General features: G+C 47.2%; 1 protein-coding gene across 1 annotated transcript in view; it reads right to left on the reverse strand.

The window, feature by feature from the left end:
• The window catches only part of LOC110977488 (apolipophorins-like), a 47,029-nt gene that overhangs the window by 22,589 nt on the left and 2,772 nt on the right, over positions 1-21,668 (reverse strand). Inside the window, exons 3-20 of the mRNA XM_022231677.2 lie at positions 20,280-20,440; positions 19,454-19,702; positions 18,876-19,019; positions 18,405-18,594; positions 17,852-18,098; positions 17,089-17,281; positions 16,483-16,671; positions 6,769-6,933; positions 6,026-6,170; positions 5,215-5,376; positions 4,754-4,878; positions 3,804-4,223; positions 2,940-3,074; positions 2,466-2,683; positions 1,970-2,152; positions 1,451-1,604; positions 1,184-1,297; positions 456-621 (exon numbers count right to left, since the gene is read on the reverse strand). Of these exons, the coding sequence (XP_022087369.2) occupies positions 456-621; positions 1,184-1,297; positions 1,451-1,604; positions 1,970-2,152; positions 2,466-2,683; positions 2,940-3,074; positions 3,804-4,223; positions 4,754-4,878; positions 5,215-5,376; positions 6,026-6,170; positions 6,769-6,933; positions 16,483-16,671; positions 17,089-17,281; positions 17,852-18,098; positions 18,405-18,594; positions 18,876-19,019; positions 19,454-19,702; positions 20,280-20,440 (3,360 nt within the window). The remainder of the gene's footprint in view (positions 1-455; positions 622-1,183; positions 1,298-1,450; positions 1,605-1,969; positions 2,153-2,465; positions 2,684-2,939; positions 3,075-3,803; positions 4,224-4,753; positions 4,879-5,214; positions 5,377-6,025; positions 6,171-6,768; positions 6,934-16,482; positions 16,672-17,088; positions 17,282-17,851; positions 18,099-18,404; positions 18,595-18,875; positions 19,020-19,453; positions 19,703-20,279; positions 20,441-21,668) is intronic.

Genomic DNA, 21,668 nt, shown 5'->3' on the forward strand with positions numbered 1-21,668 from the left:
GGACTTGATGCATAAAAATGACACCCAGGGACAAACCCAAAGATGACACCGAGTTTGGAAGTCCCCCCAAAAGGGTTAGAAGTGGTGTGAAAGGTATGTCCAGTGTGTGATGTGCAAATGGAAACAGCATGACTGTCACTGGCAGCATTGCACCTTTGGAAATTAAATTCCACAGTGCTTAAGGATGTTGACATTCGATTGTTGCTAATTTCCATCACTGATCATGAACCCTAATTGTAGTGAAAAAAAAAACCCCAACTTTTGTTATGAGCTGTGCAATCCTTCGACGACTCCAAAACAGGAATTATCCGTGCGTTTCAATCATCAATTGTTTTTACTGTAGGGTGCTTGGAGGTAGTTCCCTGAACTGGGAGGGTTTTTGCATTATTTCCGGGACGCTGAAATATCGCAGACTGATTAACGCCGGAGGAAGAAGTACACGATGAGTCACTTACCATACACATCAACAGTCTTGATGGGCGTGATGATGTTCAAGTTCAGCTCTTTCTCGTTGCGGTTGAACGAGACGTCGAGTTGGAAAGTCCGCGGTATGTCGGTGCCCGGGGCTCCAAACATCAAGTGGAATCTGTCAGTCTGCACGTGGACGCCGTTGATGGTCTCCTGTTAGGTTTCATGAAAACTTGTGAGGAAATCAATACTCTACTAAGATGAAACAGTCATTTCAGTTAACACCCCTTGACTTTTCTTTTCGTCCTTGGGAACCCTCTCAGTTCAGCCTCTTCAATTAAGCCTTCAGATTAAGCACGCCAGGCGTGACCTTTCCAATTCATCCTGAAGTACAATTTACCACCCCAGAGACACAATGGGACTCTGCATTACCTTCCACTTGCTTGCCAATCACACTGTGTTTTGGTCCTCAAGAATGCCTACAAATCCCCACAGCTGAAAGGTTTCAATGGGTGAAGGTATTCTGTTAAGAACTGTCCAGGAGGGTCTTTTGTGCTCCAGACTGAGACAACGCAGCTCACAACAGCTGTTTGCTGTACAGCCAATGTTTTGAGTTGGTGTGTTTCCAGATCGCACGGGCGAAAGAAAAATAGAAGTGGGTGCCGCAATGCAGGTTGCAAGGAAGGATGTAATCAGCGCCCTTTGACCTGTCCGATCAAAAGGGTCGGACATTGAAATAAGGTGTGTTCCAAGACTTGAGTCGGAAAATCTGTACCTTGTCCAGTCCATATGAGCCCTCCAGCTTCCAAGAAGCGAGCGTGGGGTCGGTCTTCTCTAAAGTCACCAGCATGTGGGAAGGACCCGTCAGGGGAAACAGCGGGTAGGTGTTCTAATAGGAGGAAAAAAAGGAAGAAGGAAAAAGTTATTTAATTATTGGCTGGCGGTTTGCAGAAAGGGACAAGACTAAAATGAAGCTTTGTTTTTCCCTGTGTGTGCGCGGGGGTGAGGGGTGGGTTGGGTTGTGGATGCAGGCATTACATACCTTGGCATAGGATTTAGGGAAGGCAATTTCGGCACAGATCTGGCTGCCGAAGAACCTGGTGGTCAGTGGTCCCGAGCAGTACGATTTGTCCAGTCGCTCGGGGATTCCATTCAACTCTAGGGACTGGTCTTGCAGCCGGAGATAGATGCTAGAACTGCAGAGGACAGAGAAAGAGGAAAGAGATTAACCGGGATGCTTCACCAGACAAGCAGAAATACTGAAATCCATACTGATCTTAGGTATGGGTTGTGGAAGCTTTCACCAACCCCCCCCCCAAAAAAAAGTTTTTCAGACTTGATATTCTCCACACAACTATTTAAGTCGAACAAATTCAGGTCACAGACCTTGTCACATCTCCTTCACCTTTAGCCATCATTATCCCCTGCAAACACTCTGCCGATGTACGGTACTTTTTCTGTCACGATACATGTAGTCGTAGCTCTGGAAAGCCGATTCACATACAGCCCCGATTTCAGATATCCCACCCCCACTTATTTCTCCATCCGTTTTAATCCTCACCTGACATCGATGATCTCTTGCTTCTCGTCGGGGACGTTGATTTCCAGGACGAACGCCTTGCCGTTGGTGACCTGGATCTTGCCTCCTAGGGAAACAGAGGAGTGGAGGCGCGAGACCTGGTTCAATCCGGAGCGCGTCTGGCGAGCCACGACCTCCATGCTGGTGCTGACCTCCAAGGCAGCGCTGCAAGCAGACCAAACCATTTCTTGTTTAGAAAATCTAATTCAGTGGCATTCCATTTGAACGCTAACAGTAATAAGAAGATTAGGCAAGAACTGACAATATATCGAACAAAAAGTTGAAAGTCTGGTATGGGACAGCTGTTCTCTACGTGGCTTCTTTGGAAGCCAAATCAGTCATGATATTGGGCTCCGAGTAAAAGGTTGATAACATTTAAGTAATTTTACCTGTGGCATGAAGACAACAGATGATTAAATTTATTTCTGTGAAAATGAGTCACATACTTTACAACAAGATATCAAGCAGGTAGCTGTACCTGGGCTCCACCACGCCGTTGATCTCAAAGCTCCGAGGAGCCATCAGGATGCCACGCATGTCTATCTTGCCCTCCGTGCGGACCTTCATGGAGACGGTCCCGTTGACGGCCAGCTTGAGGGGCAGGCCCATGACTGTTGGGGTGGTCCAGGACCCGTCCAGCAGCAGGGCGTTCTTGCTCAGTTCGTGCGTCTGCTCCTGGGCCAACTCCATCAGCAGCTGGCACAGACGAAAAAAGAATGACAAAGATGGGGACTGTGAGAGTTACACATTTCAATGTGATGAATCAACAACCATTTTGTGAACGTGAGGCTTCCTTAAAGAAGGCGAACAAGAACAGGCACATGCTCCAGCAGAAACGATTAATGGAGTACACTGACAAATTCATTACCATGACCTCCCTAAACCAACCCTGGACCTCGCTGGGAGGAATTACCAAAATCTTAATTCAAGACTAACTGGAGGGTTTTGGTACCTTCATGGGGTTCATGCTGGATTTCATCTCCGTCAGCCTGGTCTTGATCTTAGCGATGTCCATGTAGGCCAGCTCATTGCCGAACATCTTAAAGTAGAGGGAGGCATGCGGCTTGTCCTCAACGTTGGCATGGAACTGCAAGAAACATACCCCGAAAAGTTAAAAGAGGGAGCTTTACTGTAAAGATCTAAACAATGAATGCAGGCTGTGTCAAACAGCCTATGAATAGGAACAGTTCACAATACAATACACCCCAAATGTTTGTGCCCAAAGACGTCTTTTCCAGCCCTCTGGCTAGCATTGGTGACCTAGCTTTACTGGTTATTACAATTTAAGACTGCAAATATCACGCAGGTGAAATTGGGGCAAGTGTTGTGACAAGAAAGGGGATTTGCAAAGGTCTGATTGTGAAACTACAGGGGAAGGGTGCCGAGTTGAAACTTAGCACTGTGTAACGGAATCACAAAATGTCGGCATTTTCCAACAATGCACCATTTCTGTGGATTTCCTCAAGCCTTTTACAGTCAAGGTTTAGCAGAACAGACGAGGAAGCCATTTCGGATCATGCTCCCTGAATCTATCATATTAAATGTAATCTGGTAAATGGGGCAGTGCCAGACTAGTTTGGGTTCCCAAACCTCACTTTTTTTCAAACGTGGCTTAACACATACAGATATAATCTCTCACAAATTATTAGTTATTCAAAATGTAAAACTGCCATTGATTTGTAATAAACTTTTATTTTGTTGCTGTTATTTTCACTGTAAGGGTTCCTATAATGAAAACATAACCTCATTTTCAATTCAAGATGGCCGACACAGGAATACATTGTGAATTGCTTCTTTTTAAGAGCCTTGTGCACACCTCAGACTCGATGTCATTGATACTGCTCTCCTTGATCAGGTGCCTCTTCTGTCTGTCTTCTGGCAGGCCCTCCCTCATGAAGTAGACCAGCAGCTCGTCGTAGAGCTCTTGGGTCATGCCCTTGGGCATCCCAGATGGCATGGGGTCACCGGGGATGGGCAGGGGCAGCTGGCCACCGAACATCTTACGCTGGAACTGCAGCATGCGCAGCAGCTGCCGGTACATCTCTGGGGTGACACCCTCGGGCAGGCCCTCGGGCATCTCGGCTGGGCCGGCGTCCGGCAGGCTGTCCAGGAAGGCCTCCTGCTGCTTCTGCTGGTACTCCTGGAGGAGGTCCTGGACCGAGTTCTCCTTCAGGTAGCCCCGGGGCCCAAACATGGACTCCAGGATGTGATGCATGCCCTCCAGGCGACCTCCGATCTGCAATGGATTCAGAAAAAAATGCCTCTGAGAACCTGTAAGTCCTCGTCAGACACACTAAACACCCATTTCATGGATTACCAACACCTCAGAAGGATCTAAGAACACAGAAGCAACCTTGCCTAGTCTGATAGAATACCAAGGCAAAAGAAAGGTACTCTTTCACTATTAAGATTGACAAAAAGAATGACAACATTATTCCATGAAATCTTCCTTGATTCAACCGCTCCGTAGGTTTTACGCCTGAACAATATCCGGTTAAATCCGAGAGAATTTGAACAAACAGTAACGACTACCATGAACACTTATCCTGTGGAACCCTCTGAAAGCTTTGAATTTCTTTGGGATAAAAAGGAATCTCCAAAACAGGATTAACAGATTCGTTTCAGAGGATACGAAACTGAGTTTTAGATCAACAGGACTTTCTAAATAGACATTGAAACAAATCTCCCCCATTTCCGCTGGTCTAATATCTCCTCTCTCTCTCTCCAACTCGAGCAGTTTCTTGCTAAGCTGTTTGCTGCAGTTACCTCAAAGAGATTGATGGCATAGCCAAAGAGGGAGACCGTGTTGTTGACCCTCAGCTCCCGGGGCAGGAAGGATTTGGTCGAGAAGATCATGTCAGCATCGAGGGTCATGCCGCTGGCCGTTGCATCTGTGAGGACAAACGAGCAAGCCAGGTGAAGCTTCAGTGCCGAAGCAGTGTACCCCATTATGAGTGATAGGTCAATATCTGGCAACTTTTTTAGCCTATTGCCCCATCAAATCCTTCAACCCTCTGTCGGGATGGAAACTCTCGGATATGCTAATTGAACCTCGCCATGCTTCACGGTATTCTACAAGTTTTGCCAAGGAAAAGCCATTTCCAAATTCAACCCATTACTGCAAAGGGGAAGATCTACATCTTCTCATTTTTAAAAACTTTTTTTTCGGCTTTCAAGTCCAAAGGAGTCCGTCGTTGAAAAGAACACAACGTCACTTAGCTGCTTACCATTGTACCAGGACAGCTCCATGTTGCGAGAGAACTTGCGCAGGTCCCGCTTGGCAGCAGGGCCCATGATACCGCTGTCCCGCACCCACTTCTTGAGGTGTTGCTTCTGGGGATCGCTGGTCTCGTTCAAGTTGGACAGGTGGGTCCAGACGTACGATCCAACTACAGAAACACACACACACAAAAAAACACTCGCTCAAGTACTTATTTGAGTGGGCAAAGCAGGGTTTAATATTAGTGGAAAAAAATTCTGCTGACTTATGGAATTACTACAGGGTACCAAGGCATGACGCCATTTTCAACCATGGAGAGCAGTGCAAATGAACTGAGTATGTGCACGGTCTGGTTCTCTGGACTGTGTCTTTTACATGCATAATTGTGCGTGTGACGCATTCATTTTTGTACCCTATAACCCTTTCCGATCCACGCCTCAGGCAGATATCCTCAATCTTTTTCCATTCTCAATATCTAGTTCGATCCTTAAACTTCTTCGCTTTGTTCTGAAATCACTCATTCCCTCTTTCAATATGAATCTCTTGTAACTGCCACGAGCATTTCAAAAGCCCCTCCTACTTGAAATTTTACTCCGCCGCCCATCTGAAGTTTTACCCCACTTCCATTTTCAATGTGACATTAATATTTGAAACTCCTATAAAATTCCCAGCCTGTGTTTTCCTCACACCTCGTTTCCATCGGGACTTCCTTCACAACTTCCGCGACATTCAATATTTAATATTGTTCAGCCATGTCAATTCTCAATGCCGCTCCGATTCCAACGTGGGCAACTTCCGACAGAATTCCCGGATTTTACCTTGGTCACTCTCCTCCTCCATCAGGACTTCCTTGACGACTTCCATGATGTTCTCACTAGGGCAGGTCATGATGGCACGGTAGGCCCCGATACGCAGCTCAGTGTCGAAGTGCTGATTCCTGTACAGAGCTACGGCAAGCGTTTGCTGTCAAATCCAATCAGATTTCGCAGAGAAAAAAATTAGAAAAGAAATTCCAGCCCTCACAGTCTTCTGACATTAAACATAACTGAGGAATGAATGCCATTCGAAGGCTTCATCAAAACTGTGTTAATTCCAAATCTGTTGTCATCTACTTAACTTTCCTGAGGCAGATTAGCTATACCACACTTTCAATGAACGTATCAATTATTCTGAAGTATAGGTTAGACTTTTCACTCAAAAATTACACGGAAATTATGTATTTGCGTGAATTACTGAATTGAATCTCTTTTTTACGAATAACTGAATCGAAACATTTTTTTATTTGTCCCTCTGAATTCTTGACATACTGTAACGAGGGTCTATTTTGCTCAGAGGTCGAGTCAAAGTGCACGACACAAAAGAGGTTTTTTCTTCTACTTAAAAACTAGAGCTAGGAGGCACATGGGAGGTGAGAGGTTTCACACAGGGAAGGGGGCTCTGTACCCTCCATGACTCATGAGTCACGCCACCGTCTGAACTTCTACTCAAAGATTCAGAGATAAGTTGCTCCACTCCCAGAATCAACTCCAAGTCTGAGCCGCAGAAGAAAGGGAGGACTCACGTATTCTGGCTTGCAGGGGAGGCGCCTGACCACCTCTAGGGCGGCGATGCGAATCTCCATCCCTTTACTCGGGTTGTGGTGGTCAAAGCAGTTGTTGATGATGCTGATCTTGCTGTCGGTGGACAGATACCTGGCGTTGCTCAGTGCCTTCAGGGCCATCAACATCTGCCGATGAAAGATTGAGGGAAACCCATGGAAACGACTGGTAAGAGTTCGTCGGGGCGGGGGAGGGGGGCAGTCAGGTTCGTGGAGAGGTTCATTCCTCATCTTCAACCTTGAGGTGCTAATCCTGCCTTTGTCAATGCAGACTTAGGCTTTCAGTTCCTACCTGAATTCTGTGGGTTTCCCACAGAATATTGTGGCGGGCATCCCCGGGCCTACCCTGAGTTGATGGGATCAAACCAAGCACTATTAGTGGCAGAGTCGATCTTCCCAACCCAAGGCTTTTCCCCAGACGAGAGACCACACAGAGCGACCTCAAGGCAAAGGGTGCGGGACCGTTTTGGAGGAAATATACCGCCGATTGTGACCGAGTGTTAATTAGTCTCTGTTGAATTACACAATCAACCGGTAAAGAAAGTAATCCTTGACAGAAGAACTGTCGGTACAGGACGTTCAATTTATTCCACAATAATCAACACAAATCAACAATTGAAATGTACAGTGAAGTGATTGGGAGATTGGTTTGGTTGCCTGTGCATTTACTTACTTGGATTGAGCACCAATTAAGCGTAGGGCCCCAGCAGCAATACTCCAATGCATCAACTATGCACCATGCGCATCAGCCATTCACTGCGCATCAGCCACACACAGCGCATCAACAGTCACACTGCGTCAGCAAAGTACAACTTGTACAACTTCGTACGAGCTTCACCTAACGTGCATGCGAGCCAGCGTCAGCAACGTACAGCTCTCACAGCCTTGTACTTGCAATGCGTCAGCTACACTCACTAGTCAGCCACGTACAGTCTATACAATCACGTACTTACAACGCATCAGCACCACGCAACACTTCGCACAGCGCTGACAATGCTTTAGCTCCGTGCCAACTCACCAACTTCACTCTGCGAAGTCCAACAAGCAAACCAACTATAATGCGATCGCAGCGCTCACTGCAGTAGCACGACCATGTGCACACAGCGCGCTACGCTATGCCTAGCCAGCACACGTTACCAAGTCACTAGCCAATCAGGTACGTGCACTGCAACTCATTAATAAAATTAGACTAGCTCTAGTCCTATACACTTTCCGTCACAAAGGCCCGAGCATGGCGGGGTATGTCCCCATACACCACAAGCCATAACAATTAAATAAGGAAAGTGTGTCTTCAACTTATAACTCTTCTAAAACTCATAGAAGATTCACTGGGTCTTATACAAAGTATAACTCATTAGATATTCACAAGATCTTATACACATTCTAAGGGGAAAAAGAACGCCTAATTTTGCCTCATTAAATATGCGCAAAACTTTCCTACGCAATGCAACGGGCACAAGAACACCAAAATTTATCTAATTTAATATTTACAGGAAAATCTGCTCACAACTTGGAAATGGCATACAAACTGATCACTGTTTCTCGCATGATTTTACACAAAATTAAGAGACAAGACTTCTGGCAGATAAAATTATATAAGTAGATGTTCTCCAAGGCTCACAATATACGGTTGATTTTACACAGGTTTTAATTTATACAAAAATAGAAAATTTCAAGTACTGCATGATTACACATGATTGAAGTATAGATTTCACTTACTCGTCCGTACCAACTTAAAGATTAAAACACTTATAAAAATAACTTATGTCATCTTTAAACAAAGCTTAAAACTCTTTTATATAAGAGTGTCGGTCCTCGTCTCTGGTTCTTTACTTCCCGGTCGGCTTTCCCTCCGCGTCTACTTCTATTTGCTTCTGGTAGACCGAGTTGTGTTCATCCGTCTTGACGAGCTTGCCGTCTAGATACACCTGCGTGCAAGTGTACTCCCGGACGGTGGCGGTGCGTGTCTTCTTCGCTGGAGGCGGTACAAATGGTAGCGAGGCGGCCTCTTGTTCGTCCTCTTGGGAAGCTGACGAAAGGCTCTCGGCGGCCTCCTCCACGACCATCTGCAACATGCCTTTCGGTTTTCCCCCGGACCGCACGTAGGGTGAGACTGTTTTGGACTGGGGCGACGAAGGGCGCTCCGTCAGTGGGGACATGGGGGTAGGCGACAAGGACAAAACTGCTGCTCCAACAGACTGCTTAGAGGCAGTTGCCTCCGCAACCTTCGGGGACGGACTTGACTCACTGGGCGACATGGCCTTAGTAGTCGGCTGACTACCGGTCACCACCGTTCGCACGGCGCTGAATAACGACCTGTCTTGACCAAGGCTCTGAGCCGGGCTTTTAGCGCCCTCCCCGCCTCACTAGGGTGGCAGGTCTCCATATGCCGGAACAGCGTGCCTACCTGACCCGCCTGGTAGGAACACCTACTGCAAAACAAGGTACTCTTCGACTGATGTATATTTCGAATATGGCGCCAGAGGCTCTGCCTATGGTTGAACCACAGGGGGCACTCTTGGCAACTGAACCGCCTTGGCTTGGACCTTCCACGACCTTTGTCTTGCAGCATTTCTCTTCACACTCTGCAAGAGAAACCATAACAGAAAGAAATATGTATTTAATGGAACATATGTCGATTTCTGGACATCCCTCGACTGTTAGCAATTTCACTGCAAGTTAGGTACATGCAATTTCACACAAAGCAAAACAACTTTGCACAGCGCTAACGATAGCGCAAGGGCAATCTGTGCGCCCGTTTTGGGTACCGCCTCGACGGTGTTTGACCCGACACAAGATTGTCCTCATTCTCCGAATTTGACCCTTCTCTGACGTCATGAGACACCAGAGGAGTTTCACCATTACTGGCCTCATCAACCAACTCCCCAGATGAACCACTGACATCTGGAACATCAGTCACTTGATCTATCGGGAGGCTCTCCTCCACAACATCCTTGGGTTGACTTGCCCAAGTACCAACTGTTTCACCGACACACGGCTTCAACCTGTCAACATGGACAACTTTCAACTTATTCCCCGACTTTTGCTGAATACGGACGATAACATCCGATAACTTCTTGGTAATTAACCAAGGTCCTTCCCAACGAAGCTGTAGCTTGGGGGAAAGGTTCTTTCTTTTCGCTGGGTTGTGTAGCCACACAAGTTGGCCCTCTTCCAACCCGTGTTCGAATGCTCGCCTGTCATAATTTCGCCTTTGCCTCCGGGCACTTTTCCTGAGACAATCTCTTGCCCTTTTGTGGGCACTCTGCATTTCACTTCTCAATTTCTCAGCAAAGTCCAAAGTTGTGTCCTCTTCAACCTCAACACACCCCGTGACCAAATCCACTGGAACGGTCACTTCCCGTCCCAACATCATCATGTTGGGGCTTTCGCCAGTTGAGTCTTGTGGCGTACACCGGTAGGCGAAGGTGGCATAGGGGAGAAATTCGTCCCAGTCCTTCTGCCTTCGCTTAGGGTCAATGAGCATCGCCACAATGTTGACCAAGGTTTTATTAAACCTTTCGACCATGCCGTCAGACTTTGGATTGTAGGCGGTCGTACGAGTTTTGGAAATGCCAAGGACTCGGCACATTTCAGCAAACACCTCAGATTCAAAGTTAGTGCCCTGATCTGAATGTAACTCTTGGGGCACTCCAAATCGACACACAAACTCTTTCACCAAGGTATGCGCGACCGTAACTGCAGTTGCGTCTGGAAGCGGGAGTGCCTCCATCCACCTTGTGCAGTAATCGCCAATGACCAAAACCCAACGGTTGCCATTGTCCGTCATGGGCAATGGCCCGAGCAAGTCGATGGCTACTCGCTCCATGGGAACCCCAACTGGATACTGCTGTAAGGGTGCAACCCTTCTCTTAGCAGGTGACTTTCTTCTGGCACAAACATCACATCCCGTCAGATATGACCGTACGTCCGCGGACATACCTGGCCAGAAATATCGAAGTTTCACTTTGGCCAATGTTTTATTGACCCCTAAGTGACCACTGAGTTGCCCACCATGCAACTCAGCAATGACTTCCTTGCGGAACTTTGGTGGTAACACCAACAACCACCGAATGGACTTTCCGTCATCGGAGTCCCATCGTCGGTGTAGCACACCTTCGCGGACCTCCAACTGGTCCCACTGCGACCAATAGGTCTTGCAGGTCGCTGACAAGTGGGAAATTGTCTTCCACTCTGGTCGGTTTTTGTTCTCTTCCTTTAACCTGATGAGCCAACTTACGGTGTCATCCTGTAACTGTGCTTCTCTTAAAACACTCCCAGACAGGACTGGTTGGGCGGCCACGCCCCTAACCAAGAACTCACTACCCTGAGGCTGACCCTTGGGTACCATACCAGTTGCCTCAACTCCACTGATCTCTTCCTCACGGCCGCACTGTTTACATGGCCGTCTTGACAGTCCGTCAGCATTTCCATGCTTCTTGCCACTTCTGTGCTCAACAACCAAGTCGTACTGAGACAGAACCTCCAACCATCTCGCCAACTGACCCTCGGGGTTCTTGAAATTAAGTACCCACCGCAATGCAGCATGGTCAGTTCTGACCGTCACCTTCCGGCCATACAGGTATTGTTTGAAATACTTCAAATACACCACCACAGCCAGCAACTCTTTGCGGGTGACACAATAGTTTCGCTCAGGTTTGCTGAGCTTCCGGCTCGCGTAAGCAAGCACCTTTTCGTCACCTTCTTGAACCTGGGACAAGACTGCCCCAATGCCATCACCACTGGCATCGGTGTCCAGGATAAAGTCGCCTTCAGGAATCGGGTATGACAGAACTGGAGCGGCCTGAAGCCTGCTCTTCAGCTCGTCAAACGCCTCCTGACAACTCTCCGTCCACACAAAGTCCCTTGCCTTCTCCGTCAAGGCATGGAGTGGGCTTGCGATTTCTGCAAATCCCCGTATAAACCTCCGGTAATACGAGGCGAGACCCAGAAAACTTCTCACTTCTCGTACACACCTCGGAGTTGGCCAATTTGCCACTGCTTCGACCTTTCTTGGGTCTGTGGCAACCCCTTCTGAGGACACAATGTGCCCCAGGTACGCCACTGACTTTTGAAACAGCTGGCACTTGCTGGGCTTCAATTTGAGCCCGGCATGTCTTAGCCGCTCAAACACTATCCGCAAACGGGCTAAGGTCTCCGGCACCGTCTGACCAAACACGATAATGTCATCTAAATAGATCAGTAGGATCTCCCACTGCAAGCCGGCCATGATCTTCTCCATGAGCCGCTCGAAAGTGGCAGGGGCATTGCACAGCCCAAATGGCATGCATTTCCACCGCCACAGCCCATTTCTCACAACAAATGTCGACTTTTGACTGGCGTCCTCATCAAGAGCGACTTGCCAGTACCCCGATGCTAAATCGAGGGTACAGAACCACTTCGCCCCTCTCAAGGCATCAAATGTTTCATCAATGCGCGGGACGGGATAGGCATCCTTGATGGTAACCGAATTCAACTTTCGGTAGTCAACGCAAAAGCGCTTCGTACCGCCCTTCTTGTCCACCAGGACAACATTTGCTGCCCATGGACTATCTGAGGGTTCAATTACTCCCCTCTCCTCCAGGTTGCGTATTTGCTCCTGAATCTCCTGCTGATGCAGGTACGGATGACGCCTCACCCTCTCTTTTATCGGTTTAGAATCACCAGTGTCTATGTGATGCTTGACCACGTCCGTGTGACCGATGTCATGGTCACCCTTGGACAACACATCTTGAAAGTCGATCAGACATTTCTGGACATCCTCATGGTACTTGGCCTCCACATTGGCTGTACCCCTCTCATGTAGATCTTGCAAATACGGGGGCAACACCTCGTCCGCATTTGCCACCACGTTGAATTCTTCATGAATTGAACTAGCTTCAACCTGGGAAACCACTCCCGCAGTTGTCCCCTCCCGGGCAACTCTTTTCTCCTTTCCAGGATTAAACACCCGCAACGGAACAACATCGCCTTCAGTCTCAACCAGAGACCTGGCCAGCATCAAGCCTCTCTTGGCTAAGTCACCACCACCTTCAACCGGTTCAACGAGGGCTGGCCCGAGCAAGTCTGTGCCCTTCCGAGCGATTTTGCCCGGGACCACAGCTTCATGACCTGGTGGAATTACTGTAGTCTGGGAAACCACAACACGCCCAATGAAGGGTTCGCCTGCACCATTCATGCACTTGATTCGCTCACCGTTGAGCCTCCACTCCCTTAATTGGAAGTCTATGTTTCCACCTGTTGGCACGAGAAAATCCATGCCCAGGATACCATCATACCTCATTTCGGCAAAGACGGCTTTCACTGGGTGCGTGGTTCGACCCACTTGCACCTCCACCAAAGCCTTTCCCAGCACAGCTAATTGGCTTCCGTCAACTTGTTTGACTTGGACATCCACTGTCTCCAAGACAGGTCTCTTCTCTTTTGGGATTTTATGGTACACTTCACTACTTATCAAAGTATCAGTCGAACCTGTGTCGATTAAGAATCGACACTTGGTCGACCTCACCAACCCCTCAACAAACAACCCATAACGAGGATTGTGGCTTGAATCAGGCAGGGAAATTATTCTCTGCCCATCGTCTTGCTTTGACCCCTTTTCTCCTCTGCTGTCATTGTCACCGAATTCTCTTTTGGACCCTCTTGGTCTCTCAGCCTTCCCGCGGGTCCTACGGGGGGCTGATCGCCGTTTCCCTGTTTCGGAGCATTCTTGCACTCCCGGGCAAAATGCCCTTTCTCCTTACACTTGAAACACTTGAAGGTTCCAGGCTCGGCTCTCCCGGGCTTGCTTGTCTTTGGAGAAGACGAGCCTTTGCCTGGTCCCTGACCAGCGATCTGACCTGACAATGACTTCATCATTTCGGCCACAGAACCCAAAATCTTGGCCTGTTCCTTGAGACTTAACTCCAGAGTCTCCAACCTCTGTTCTGTGTCAGAGTTCAAAGCCCTCGCCAACTTGGCGGGCTTCCGATCCAGCAATCTGTGTTGCTCGACCTTTTCAAAATTCTCAGTCTCTAGGGCAGCCTGGACTGCTTCGTCCAAAGTTTTTGGACGGGCCCTGTTTATACCCTCTCGTACTGAGTGACTGTCAACGGCATCAATAAAGTGGTTCTTTGCCAACTTCTCTCTAGCCTCTTCCTGAATTTCAGGGTACGCTCGCACCGTTAACTCATGGATTGCTTGCCCCAATTCCAACAAGCTTTCCTTCGGCTTTTGACGCCGGTGCCTCAGCTCAACGAGATAGTTCTCGCTCTGTCGAGCTGACCCGAACCTGCGCTGAAGCAACTTCACCAGCTCACTGTAAGTGTGCTTTTGGCCTGAGTCACCCACCAACCGTAGTGCGTCACCTTTCAAGCTTGCGGCCAACCACTTCGCAGCTTGCTCTTCGCTCCACTGGTTTACCTCACGACAGGACTCGAAATGGCGGAAGTACTCCTTCCAGAGCACTTTCCCACTATACCGGTCAGGAGTTATGTTTGGCCTGCGATTGAATCGCTCCAAACTCCCCTTCTGACCCGAGTCACCATGGACACGTGCCTCTCGTTTCAGTGGCCAAGGACCCACTGACGAGCTGTCCACTCCTTCAACGGAACTGCTGTCCTTCGCCTCGACGGGTCGAGTTGCGAAACTTAGCAGATCATTGTGCACTTGTTTAGGGGTGGTCTTCTCCCCATCACAAGCAAACGGGTTAGTACTCGACTTACCCTTTTCCACGCCACCTTGCCCTGACAGGAACAGCGTCAGGTCGTCCATGACTTGACTCTCGCGCTCCAAGGCGAATGGCGTCAACCCTGCTTGGGGTTTCATCCCTGGGCTTGGGTCCTTCAGAGGTGTACTTTCCATAAAGCTCACCTCCCTCCCCATCTTTGGGGCCAACTCAGGCGTTCCACCTGCGCCTGACACCTTCCCAGCTGCTCCAGAGACGTACCCAGACGTCTCCCCAGGCAACTGAAACTCAACATCTGAATCAACCCGATGGAGCACACGCCCGCTCCCGGCTGGCGTGCCAACGTTCCCTCCCATATTTGAGGAAACACCCGACTGCTGTTTCATGGCAGCCTCCAGCTTCTTCGCAATTAGGTCATTTTCCCTCTGCAGAAACTGGGCTTCCAAACGCAGTCGCTGCACCTCGGCCTCAGCACTTGAGGTGCTCACTTGACCCTGCAAGCCTTTGCTCATACTGACGACCAGGCAACCACCAATACCCACAAGAAAATCACAAGAAAATTAACAACAAAAGCAGAGCAATCAACAATTGACTCAAAATTTCTTAACAGAGAAATCAACTTAATCAGTCACAATCATCCCACTTCTGACAACATTTGTGGCGGGCATCCCCGGGCCTACCCTGAGTTGATGGGATCAAACCAAGCACTATTAGTGGCAGAGTCGATCTTCCCAACCCAAGGCTTTTCCCCAGACGAGAGACCACACAGAGCGACCTCAAGGCAAAGGGTGCGGGACCGTTTTGGAGGAAATATACCGCCGATTGTGACCGAGTGTTAATTAGTCTCTGTTGAATTACACAATCAACCGGTAAAGAAAGTAATCCTTGACAGAAGAACTGTCGGTACAGGACGTTCAATTTATTCCACAATAATCAACACAAATCAACAATTGAAATGTACAGTGAAGTGATTGGGAGATTGGTTTGGTTGCCTGTGCATTTACTTACTTGGATTGAGCACCAATTAAGCGTAGGGCCCCAGCAGCAATACTCCAATGCATCAACTATGCACCATGCGCATCAGCCATTCACTGCGCATCAGCCACACACAGCGCATCAACAGTCACACTGCGTCAGCAAAGTACAACTTGTACAACTTCGTACGAGCTTCACCTAACGTGCATGCGAGCCAGCGTCAGCAACGTACAGCTCTCACAGCCTTGTACTTGCAACGCGTCAGCTACACTCACTAGTCAGCCACGTACAGTCTATACAATCACGTACTTACAACGCATCAGCACCACGCAACACTTCGCACAGCGCTGACAATGCTTTAGCTCCGTGCCAACTCACCAACTTCACTCTGCGAAGTCCAACAAGCAAACCAACTATAATGCGATCGCAGCGCTCACTGCAGTAGCACGACCATGTGCACACAGCGCGCTACGCTATGCCTAGCCAGCACATGTTACCAAGTCACTAGCCAATCAGGTACGTGCACTGCAACTCATTAATAAAATTAGACTAGCTCTAGTCCTATACACTTTCCGTCACAATATTACTTCCATTTTTCTAAACCTTAACATATTTCACCGTCATCTCTCTACGGGTTATTTCAGTCTTTCAGTAGATCGTTCACTCAAGATAAGAGCAAGATTCCAATTAATACCACACTGAGGGATTAAAAGAGGGTCATGGACAGAGGTCATGTCATTCTCCGTCTGTAGATATGAGCTGCTAACACCAGCATGTACATGAGGCGAGATAGCATCCAGTGGTCTTTAAACAGTGCTAACCTCGATTTGATAGTATCTGTATCATGTGGCTATGACTGTCAGCAATACTTCTGCTTATGGAAACTACCAGCTGGTGGCTACGTGCATTTTCCATAGATTCAAGTGTTACTGCAGCCATAGCCACAGCCACAAACATAGTTCTGTGAAAAGATTCAGCTGTCTGTAATCTGGCACCACCAAATAAACCTCACAACCAAACCAACGATTTGGACTTACCTTGAGAGATGGAACCTGATTGGTGGGAGTGCAGTCGTAGCCCAGCAGCTGCTGGAAGTACTGCAGGGCCTCCTGGACCTCCGCCTCCTCCAGACACGCTGGGTTCTCCGAGGTGCAGTACCTGTTGATGAGGGAGGAGATGGGCAGGAAGAACACAGTGTCCTCTACGGGCAGCGTCTGTATCACGGACTGCAAGTGATGGTGGTACAAAGGAAAAAGATCACTGGAGTCAAACTGGAAGACCAAGCTGGATGCTCTATGACAGTGCGGTAAGACTTTGGTCGGAGGGGAGCACATTTGCCGAGTGTAAGAAGGTTTTACAAAGCAAAAGCAGGTTTCAGAACTGCTGAGAGAAGCCAGGACTTCGACCACAGAATCTCTGTCTTCTTTCAATATGACAGAATTTGAGACGACGGACAAAGCACTCTGTCCATAACATGGAGTACTTGCTGGTTCTTGTCAGGTGTACTCACAAAACGGGTATTTTGGCACGGTGCAACCGCAGACCTTTCATTTAATGCACTCTTTGTCCTGGACTCCTCTAAGATTAACATAGTTTGCTAAATTTTTTTTTGGGGGGGAGGGGGGCACTCAATGAAATCTCACCATAAAGGCTGAGATCATTTCCTTGGTGGGATGACTGATCATGGACGGCAGGGTCAGCCAGGTGATCCGCGTCGCATTGAATGCCTTCTTGGCAGCCTCGTCGGTCGAGGCGGCCATCTCGCTCATGATGGACATCATCATGTCCACACTAGGGGTGGTCTCGCACATCGGCAGGGCATCCTTGAAAATGGTGCTGTTGCCATTGAAATAAAAGAGGGACCGTGTCTTGTGGTTAACAACACGAGTGCAAAGACTTGCTGATTAAAACCACCAGCAAATGAACGACCGAGGGCTTACAACCAAGGAATGCGCTGGTTGCCAATGTGAGTTTCTCTAAGTCTGGGTACTTCAATCCGATCATTTGCTGAATCCATTACCACAAACACAAATCGCCAGCATGAAAGGTGGGCATGCGTTTGTTCACATCTTGTAATCTTGTTGGTAGTTCATCTTGTTGGACTCGCGACCTCAACACAACCACTCATACCTTTCCATCTGCGCATTTCTAAACGAACTTGTACTAGCCGCTGATGGGCTGTAAGCACAAGTAAGGAATTCAGACTGGACCCTGAATGTTGTCTTTGCTACTTTCCCAATAGAAGTCACAAGATGCTGTGATCAACTCTTACACTGAACTGTTGCAGTAGTTAGAAAAGGGACTGCAAATGAAAACCTCCACCCTAACCTCTGAATCACAGACTATGGAAACCATGACTACATCAGTGATCCCCCCCCCCACACATGATTTGCTGAACACACTTACAACAGGGCTTCGCCCTGGCCCTCGGCAAACTCCCTAAGCTCCCTCATGCCCGACAGGGAGTCCACCTTGCGCATCTCGGTGACCAGGTCCGAAAAAAGGTTGGGCATGTCCAGGCCGACGCTCTTGGTGGCGCGGCGGTTGATGGCTGTGAGGAGCTGACGGGCCTTGGCCAGGATCTCCTCCTGCGGCTCTGTCTGGGCCTCCTCGTGGTCAAACAGGATGGTGGTCCGCCTCTCGATGGCGGTGCCTGTCGTGACAAGATAAAATAAAAAAATCAGGAGTAGTGAGAGGAAAATTATTTCCACTTGTCTGTAGACGCAGATAGGGTCAGCCACTGAAACTTTCATTCCTTTGAGACAAATTTGTCATCGGTTGAATTTTAGCTACGAGCATCGCCAGGGAATGGGTCTAGCTCTGTAACACAAATCATTCCCGCAAACAATATATTTTTCGCTGAGAAATTTTTTCACCCCCAAGAGAAATGTTTGAAATATGGAAGCTAAATAAAACTTTGGTCATCACTTTGAATCCACGATATTAAAATCTGACTGACTCATGGGTGGAGTAGCTTCCTGTTGACTTGTGAGCTCGATGGTGACAGTGACCAGGTTCAGAGCGCCAGATGTCTGCTTGGAAAAGGCCTTGGAGAGGTGGCGCTCCTTGCAGACTGATTCTGAGACAATGTTGGAGTCTGCAAAGGAGACTTCACACTCAAGGGAGCAGTCCCAGATGCCCAACAGGGGCTGCAATAAATGAACCGATAAAGAGAGCTCCAAACCATCTTCCTATGGTACAGGTCTAACATGAAATTGAGGATACTGAATGAAATCTTTGATTTATCTTAAACAGAAATGTTCTTAAGTTGGTTTTTTTTTTTACAAATCTGCTTTAAAATCACAGAGACATTGTAGAATCATTCTGAATTTTTTTTTCATTTTAGATTCCAAATGCAAATGTGCTGGAACTAGGCTGACAAGGAGAGCATGCTCATTTGGCATGTTTATGAGTTGATGTGGATACATACTGCGTCCGCCTTGAGCATGGTAGCCTGAATGCTGCCCTCCAGCTTGTTATGGTGTTCGCAGCCTTTGAAGTCCTTGTACTTCTTGATGGATCCTGGGAATTCCGATCGCGTAAGCTTGGTGGGACATTTACCTGTAACGTCAGTCTTTAAATAAAAACGAAAACATTCAAACCTTCCAAAGCTCTGATCAGGTGACAAAGTCACAAGAAACATGACAATATTTGTCTGGTGATCCTCTGCATCGGTTCGTAACAGAACATTCATGAGCAGATTTCATGATGTCAGCAAACATTTTCACCAACTACCTGATAATCCGCTTCGCTCCTCAGCACGAAGTACAAACTGAACTGTTCCACACACAGTTGGCAGATTTCACCAAGTACCTTTTTGAGCCACGGTCTTAAGGAGCCATCCGTTTTTTTTTAATAATTCATTTAAGCTTGTAGAAAGTGCTTTTTTTTTGGACCTTGCCCTAAGCCCTCAAAGAGAGTACACCGTACAAATTGAAAAGGGTCGCGAAAACATCAAAAATAAAGCTCCCCGCATTTGTGGCAGCCAGTTTCAGTTTTCAAACCTACCTCGGTGATAATGGTTTCAGTCTTGTTGACTGGCATGTCAGTGACAGGTGCTTGGAGAGCAGACAGGATGCCCCGCTTGAAGTTGAGGGCCCACGTCTTCTCACTGGTGGGGCAGACGTCTGTGACCACACCATCGTGAAAGGCAAACCGTAAGACGTTCTGCTCCAGCTCACGGACCATGTCAACATTATTTGTTGCTTCAACGATGTCGCCATTGGCATTGGACTCGAACACGGCGACATCTCTCAGCTGTGGGAACAATAAACAGAATCATCCACTTGGCAGAGACAGAAGACACCTTCGATACCAAAACAACAGGGAGTGCAAGTTGCTCAATTTAACACATGCCCTTAAATAAAAGCTCATCGATGAAAGCTGACAGGAAACAGTATTTACATCAAGTCATTGAATTTTACCCAAACAGAACGTTATGTTGTAAAGGTCACCATCAAAATGTTTGCAGAGAAAAGAACTACATGTACTTTGAAATTACTCGATAAATAAGTTGCACGTGACCTGATAAGGAAGTACTGCTTAAATTCCCAGTATGTATGGCCTGTTTATTGTTATTTTTAAATTTGTGGTTTTGTTGGTTTGCTTTTTTATCCAAGGTCCTTCAAAAAACTTCAGTTTTATTAGAACCATTCATGTGACAATTTACAAGTCGCAGCCCTTCCCAAGTAAATTCCCGTCTTTGCTCACAGTTAAGCTTTTACTGGTATTTGCCTTTAAATGTGCAAGTTGGGTAACAGACCTCTTATAATGCGGCAACTGAATTTTTCCCAATTGGGGTCACACGTTTCCTTTAGATTTCCAAGTTGCGTACCGTGAGGGTGAGTTCGCAGGGGCTGATGACTTCGATCTCAGCGTTACAGTCGAATTTCAGCCAGCCTTCCCGCTCTGAGGTGCCATTGATGCTGATCCCTGTGACTGACGCAGCATTGTAGTGGTAGGTGTATTTTGTTCCTACTTCGTATCTGGCATTCGCTGGAAGTTGAAGGCCAAGTTCATGGGTCAAAACAAGTTGCACATATACGTCAGATACACTTTTGAACTCACTATCGAGGTTATTCTCTGCATGGCTTGCCATATCAAGATATACAGGCAGTCACCTTGTCTTGGACAGCCTTTGACATGACCGAGGTTTTGTACTTGTCAAAACGTCAAGGTGATTGACATTCAAGACAAGAGAAAATATTCATCAAAAGGGTAATCTAAATTGACAGGAAACAGAAACAATAACAGAAAAATGACCAAATTCAAATAAAACAACACTTTCCAAATGTATGCTTTTCCAATTGCAAATGCATTTCACTTCAGCACATCCCACATTTTCACCCAATTTAGATTAGGAGGAAATTGGACAATTTCCATGACATTTAATGCCATTTGAAGAAAAACCTGTTGGTATTACAGACTGGACGACTGCCATCGCCACTGCTATATTTTGTCAAGTATAGAATGTGATTTTATCATTATTGCATTTGGACCTATTACACTGAAAGCAACCCATTAGAAACTGGCCTTGCATGATTTTTATTTCCATGACTTCCCATGACTTCTTTCCACTGGCAACAGGATTCCAGGACACCCTTTTTTATTTTTCCAGTTTCTGTGACTTCCCATGACGAAACATTTTTTTAAACTTTACATGAAAACTCATAAACTTTCATGAAAAGGAAAAATATAGTGTGAAAAGATATGTGCTTAAATTACAGTCTGTTTGGAACATCATGTTCATGTGAGCCTAGACCGACATTGTATATCCTTAATATAATTGGGCTTCTTGTTCCATGTCACAAAATCATAACAAGCTAAACAGGGCTTTTTTCTGTTCATGCCAAGATGCGAATTCTGAATGTAGATTGCGTCATTCGGAGAAAACAGAGAAAATTAGGGGAACCCTCCCCAAGCAATGCATGTAGCCACTGTTTGGCATGCACAAGGGTTCCTCCCCTGCGAAAACCGGGTGAGGGTTCCCCTAGTTTTCTGTTTTCTCCGAATGACGCAATCTACATTCAGAATTCACATCTTGGCGTGAACAGAAAAAAGCCTTTTTAGGTTTGCTATAGTTGAGCTCTGAAGACTGCATTTGATTTGGATGACTCCATAGTTATTGGAACAGATAAAATCACAGAAAACATGTTTTCCTTAGAGGTTCTATTTAAAGGCTAGTCCCACAATACAACCATGATACTTTAAGGATGGATTAATT

The sequence above is a fragment of the Acanthaster planci genome, linkage group LG12 (assembly GCF_054643075.1).
Source record: "Acanthaster planci isolate LZ-2023a linkage group LG12, COTS_SCS, whole genome shotgun sequence".
NCBI lineage: Eukaryota > Metazoa > Echinodermata > Asteroidea > Valvatida > Acanthasteridae > Acanthaster > Acanthaster planci.